Here is a 6,468-nt window from a genome sequence, read left to right on the forward strand (position 1 = left end):
ATATATATATATATATATATATATATATATATATATCTCAAATATATATATATATATATATTTAAGAATTTAATTTCTTTTGGAGCTTTTTATTTCATATTTCTGAAAGCTAAACGACATTTTAGCCTACCACTTTCATCATGGTGGGCCTTCTAGGTAGTTTTGTGATATAAATGATATATTTCGCAGTAGACTGATCTTCATTTATTTTAAGCTCTTATAACCTTGCTTTTCATCTAGCTGGGAATTGAAAAGTACTTGCAATCGTCGGTTTGTGGGTTTTATGTTTACATTCTACTTTGTCCCATTCTTTTGTTTTCATTCTTTGTTTTTTTTTTTTTTTTTGTTTGCTGATGACTGCAGTATAAAGAGGGGAATATCCGGACATTTGGTCGGAACTTTATACAACAATGTAACAGAAGTTGCTAAAGTTAATACATTCGGAAGCACAAAGTAATTCATAGCACTCAGATAACAGTGTTAAAGCATGTCATTTTAACCTGTAAAACTTTCTATGAGTCCTGATAGTTATAGTGATAGATCGGGACAAAGATTACACATTGCCTGTTAGACTTATACGTCTGTCTGTGAAGTGCAATCCTACATACTTTGAGAATTGAAGGGAATGGAGCGGGTTTGAAATACGGTTGCGTGGAATTCATTACAACTGTTTGAAACAACTGTTTGAAATTCTCCTATCATGGTTTTGCATTTGGTTATTAATAATAGGAATTTCATGGCATGGTCCCTAAACTTCTACACTATCTTCCTATTTATTTCTTGAATCAAAAGTTTAGAAATGTGATTAAAACCAGCTGAGAGGTGGTAGGAATCTGCAATACCTTAACTTTTGGTTAAATTACAGATCAAAAGTTAGAATTAAACTAATAGTTTTCTAAGAGCAATAAATTCAGTCTTCATTGCAGTCCATTCCATTAGCTGCTCATTAGAGCATTTTCGTATAATTTACTCAATCTCACCGAAGATATCACTGTTAAATATTCACTTGCGTTGAGTCTGGCATAAGTGTCGTTTTCCCTTATGTAAATTAAAGCATCGTTTAGTTGAAGTTTTCACCTATTTTTATAAGTTTTATACTAAGTTATACTCATTTCCAGAAACGGTCCAGCAATCCGCAAAAATAAGAGTGACTTGAACAATGGCATCCATTTTAAACGATTTCTTCTATCATTTCAACATATTAAATATGCAAAAGTATGGATGTCACATTCTTATATGCGACATAAATTCCTGTCGATTCATCTACGAATCATAAGAATGACTTTGATTCAGAAGGTGACTGTAGAGACATGGATTCGTGCGGTTCTTGATTACGATCTCGAGTTGCTTCGACACTGGTAGCAGTCGGATTGGCGTATATTGTTGGCCGAGGTATTATCCCCACATTTGCTCCTGTTCCTACTGCTACTGAGCCGAGCAATGATCCACCGGTGGCAAGAAATGGACGTGTAATACTGCAAGTGTTTTCCGAGAGTCCAGTTTTAAAGTTTAAGATTTAAAAATAAATTACTGAGGAATTCAAAAAGCGGATAACCTCACTATTGTTTGCTTTCAATGCATTGAACATCCGAAGACTTCGTTACGCTGAATGCAATGCGCTAAATGCTGCACAGTTGAACAAGGGATTAAACCTTATGGCACTAATGTTACATTCGTTATATATTATCATACGGCTCTTTTTAACTGATTATCAAAGGTTAGTATTAATACTTAGCACGAATCTTCACCCAAGGTACCGCATAAAAACTTTGGAGAGAATTTCATTCAAACTCGTTGTTGTCAGCCACTATCATTGCATTACTTTTGGATGCCTATTTCATGCTTTGTTGAAAGATGGATGGATGATAGAAGAATTCAAATTTCAAATTCTTCGAAAATGCCTAACCTCGGATCACACAATTTAGGTATCAGAGATGACCTCCAAGCTTCATAACAAAATGGATTAAGAAAATATGCGGTAACATGATGATCGAAGAATGGCCAATGTAGAGATGCCATCTTCTGTCTTTTATCTTTCATACGACGATTTTGAAACCATACCTGGAAATGCATCCAAATCTAATTATTTTCCGGATGAAGATGACATTTGGTATATTTTGTAATGTTCTTTTATAATTAAATGAGTATTGGACAACAGTTTTAAAACTTCACTGTTCAGATTCTGTAGCAGAGATCCAAGGATTACTGAAGTGTTTTTTTTAACATACAAATAAAAGAAATAAATTGAATAAGAAATAAAGATGAAAGTGGGACAGAATTATCATGTAGGCAAGTTCCGAGCCGATGCTTTGAAGTTTTACTAATCGGATCATTACCTCAGTTGACGTTGCTATCCTTATCACTATATTAACACCAGTATTTTCATCTCTCCCTACACTCCTTCTAATTCCTGATACTCTGATCCTTCGCTAAAAGTTAATGAGATAATATCAGCACTTTGATGAACGCAATTCTTTGTCGTTATTACGAAACACCCGAGTAGCACATACTATCCTTTTTAGCAGATAGCTTTGAAATTCATTTTTCGAATTATTGATTCAAGAAATGAAAGTACCCGAAGAATCTCTCAGCTGAGTTTTGAGAATTAAATAAAGAAGAATTAGAATGAAGAAGATGAGAAGAAAAAGGGATTGATAACCATCTGAAAAAAACCCCTCTCAATTTGAGAGATATCAGCGGAAGTTTTGCAGATTCATTATTCATGAAGTTGAAGGTTTAAGCAGCTGCTCGTTGATCCTTCCTGATCAGGACTGCCTTGATTGTGGTCATCATTTGCATCATGACTGATTTATGAGTAAGATGCTTATGTCTTTCCGGCGAATATCTGTTTTCCTGATATTTAACGAAATGTCGTTTGTTGCTTTGATGGAATTTTGGTTTAAATATAACATGTTATCAAAGGGAATAAACTATTCTAATAAGTGGTGATAATTTAAAGCGAAGAATTAGTGAATGTTTTAGGATGCCTATAAAGTGAAAAGGATAGATAGTATTTTGATAAATTATCAATTTTGAGAGGGATGTGCACGAAATATTGGAGATTGTTCCGAAATATTTATAAATTTCATTTTCTTTCCCTCTCTTCTTCTTGCTTCTTTTTTTCCCTCTCTCTCACTTTTACCCTCGCTTTTCCTATGTCAGACCGGTCACGTGTCAGGAACAGCGATAACAAGAATGATGGCTTAAAATGACAAGGCAAGCAGTAGTCTCCGTAAGCAATTAAAATACGAAAAGTGCAGAAGATTGACTATAGAGTATTGAAATCTTTCAGAAACCAAATAAATTAGTTGCTAGGATTTAGGCTGTTTAACTGAAAGGCTTAGAAAAAAGGCATATGATTTCAATATCATTTAACTCAATTCATTTTGCTCTCGCAAAGCATTCTCTTACAAATTGACGTCTCATGGGGAATAATTCTAACTAAATCTACAGTAACTGCTTTTAGAAGTTGCTTAGTAAAATCGTTGGTTTCGCTGAAGTGACTTTAAGCAGTCCCATTAATCATGCATCATCCTGAATTATGAATGCCAAAAAATAAATAAAAACCTCGATTTTCATTTTCAAAAAGTTAAACTTTGATTCTAATTGTGCGACAGAACATACGAGTAGATGTTAAACTAATGCTTCGAGGAAATTAATAAGCATTATCATGATTATACTAATTGTACCGAACAAAAGCATTACACCGCAAGCATTATAGCTGGGTAACAAAAATACAGTGAATCCGAGACATTCGTTCAACAGCTATTAGCAGACAAGATATCACAAACTGTATAGAAGGCAGTGCTAGTTGTCGCAGAGGAGATTCACAGATGAAACAAATCACTGTGTTATTTCAATGAGCAATAAGCAATAATCAAATGACCAAAGCGATTGAAGATCCTGGTTTTCCCTTACCTTTATAGTACCCTCAGGTAAATTAAGTTGCGTCGCCAATTCACATCTTTTTGGTCGTGATACGTAATTCTCACGTGCGAATTCCTTTTCTAGTCGGCTAATCTGTTCACGGCTAAACGCTGTTCGATAGCGCCTCATTGCACCATCATCACGAGATTCTGCTGTAAATATGTTTATGTCGTTAGTATTTTTAAATTTAACAAGTGGTGAAATGAAATGAAACTTTGCATTTAAAGTAGTTGGAAACCGGAAATTAAATTTAAGTAGAATTACATCCAAGAGAACTAAGAGACTCATTAACGTAACCTAACTTTCACCTAATTTACTTGTTTGAAAGCTTCGCTTCACTGAAGTTACAGGAAAAAAGAAAAGCTTGAATAGCCCGGATTTATTCAGTGAAACAATCAAACCGAAGAAATCCGTGGACCATTAAGAAGCGATGGTAGTACTAAGAGTTTGCATCTTAAATAGGCTCTTAGGACGATTATTGTCTTCTCATTGCTAATTTTAATGAAGGTCGTCTCTTATCGCAAAACAATTAGTGCGATAAACGTCGAAGTTAAAGGTAATTGTGTCACTGTTGTGCGCGTAAACCACGGGATAGGTATGAGGAAAAGAAACACCATGACAAGGCGAGGAGCAATTGCACATTCGATAATTTCGTTATCGCTCCTTTGCGGTTCCTCTTCAACGAACTTTTTACGAGCACCGTTATTGTCATTTCAAGCAAAATGCACTCTCCCACTTCCAGACAAATTAGAGTATGGATACAATTGTTATCATACTGTAACAATCCCATTTAATCATATTTCATTCTATTCAATTCTGTTTTATTCCTGAGGCGTTAGAAATGGCTGTTGGGTCCATCCAAATATAATTATGTTATTGTTTCCATAACATTTATTATCAGGGTCATATAGCAATTATATCATTTTTACGACATGTAAATCTTATGTTTACTCATACCGCCATCCTGTACCATTTGTTCAGAAACCAATTATATCATCAAAAATTCTACAAGCAGTCTGGTCTGTTCTGTATTATTAGCCTATTCAAATTCCTTTTGTCTTGGATAGCTTCACACTTACTACTTATTCATTCCGAATAGGTAAGACAGAAACTGAATTTCACACATAATTCATGCCAAAAAAAAACATTAATCGTATAATATATATATAAACAGAAACAGAAATAAAAATGAATTAAATAAAATTAAAAAATATCAAAATAAAAGCGAAAATATCGACAAGAGGCGAAAAAAAAAATTGCGAAAGCAATTCCAACTTAAAATACTAATGCAGCATATGGCTCTTGAAAGAATATGTGGTCAATGTTAGACGCTGGCATGAATAGGTGAAAAGACGAAAATGGAAATTATAATCAGGCGATACACTTACCGTATTTCCATGTCTGGTTGTAAATGAGAGAGTTGCCAATCCAACACCAGAAAATGATGCATAACGTTTCAAATAACTACAGATAAAATGGATACAAATTTCACAAATTTAAAAGTTCAGATTGCCAGAAGATTTTTGACTATTATTACAGGGATGGAGAAGGTATAAAAGCAATTAATATCATATCATGGCACATTTTTGGAAATATCTTGATAAAGAAATAAAAAAACAATGGTGAGAATAAAAAGCAATAATGAATTAGTTCTAAATTTACAATTTCTTAATTACTCCCACACTACCAATTTTTAGCAGCAAAGTGTCATACAAAGTTATTTTAAATGAATGCGATTATATTATATCCAAGATCCCAAAAGTGCGAATTAGTATTTCAATCTAAAACTTGGAAGTCAGTAATTCAAAATAATATTTTGAATTGTTATAAAGGATGAGTTAAACAAATATATTTTTCATCACTTCAATTTTTAATTATTCTTTCAAATAAATCTCTTGTAGCAGCCAACTTATATCCTATCTATTGGAGATTTCTCTGTTCCGTACTAAAGTATCATGACAGCAGACTCCCGAAGGAGACTGACGATTTATCTTAATCTAGAACTATCTATCAGTTGGCAAAACTCACTTTCGTCCTCTTCATTTTTGCATAATATTAAATAGATAACACATCGTATAAGTAGAAATGGATATAAGTCACTACTTGATAAGATCTCGAAATGATGAATTCATAGAATCAAGCAATAACAGGACTGATTGAATTTGAAATTCAAATTTTAAAGAGTACACTGTAAAGAGGTCAGCTGATGCTCCCTCTCTTCCCATTCTCTCATTAAATCTCTTTCTTTTACATCCATTGCTTTTAACCCGCCTGGCATTTGCACTAATTAGTCTTACCCTTCCAATACCTAATTTATTATTCCAGTCGGTTAAATTGATGATTTCTTTGTTTCCACTAACAATATCATACATCCATATATATATGGATTGATGGATATCGCTGTAATAACCAAAAACATCCGCCACTGGTTGAATCACTTCGGCGAGTTCCTTTTCACAGAATCATTCCTCTCTCTCTCTCTCTCTCTCCTGATAGTTCTGTACGTTCTAGGTTTTCTTTTACCTTCACAAACTAACTTTA

The 6,468-nt window shown here is 33.7% G+C and overlaps 2 protein-coding genes across 2 annotated transcripts in view; one reads left to right on the forward strand and one right to left on the reverse strand.

Annotated features, from left to right (window-relative positions):
• The window catches only part of LOAG_11508 (hypothetical protein), a gene marked incomplete at both ends in the record, with an annotated part of 1,296 nt that extends 1,136 nt beyond the window's left edge, over positions 1 to 160 (forward strand). Inside the window, one exon of the mRNA XM_020448361.1 lies at positions 126 to 160. Coding sequence (XP_020301488.1) covers positions 126 to 160 — 35 coding nt within the window. The remainder of the gene's footprint in view (positions 1 to 125) is intronic.
• Positions 161 to 1,270: 1,110 nt separating this feature from the next.
• Positions 1,271 to 4,070, reverse strand: LOAG_11583 (hypothetical protein; the record flags this gene model as incomplete). Its single annotated transcript, XM_003147101.2, has 3 exons — positions 3,919 to 4,070; positions 1,907 to 2,061; positions 1,271 to 1,475 (listed from the first exon to the last, which is right to left on the reverse strand). Exons 1-3 carry the CDS (start codon positions 4,054 to 4,056, stop codon positions 1,271 to 1,273), a joined length of 498 nt encoding a protein of 165 aa, XP_003147149.1. The 5' UTR covers positions 4,057 to 4,070.
• Between the last annotated feature and the right edge of the window lie 2,398 nt (positions 4,071 to 6,468).

This window comes from Loa loa (assembly GCF_000183805.2).
Source record: "Loa loa unplaced genomic scaffold supercont3.408, whole genome shotgun sequence".
Taxonomy (NCBI): Eukaryota; Metazoa; Nematoda; class Chromadorea; order Rhabditida; family Onchocercidae; genus Loa; species Loa loa.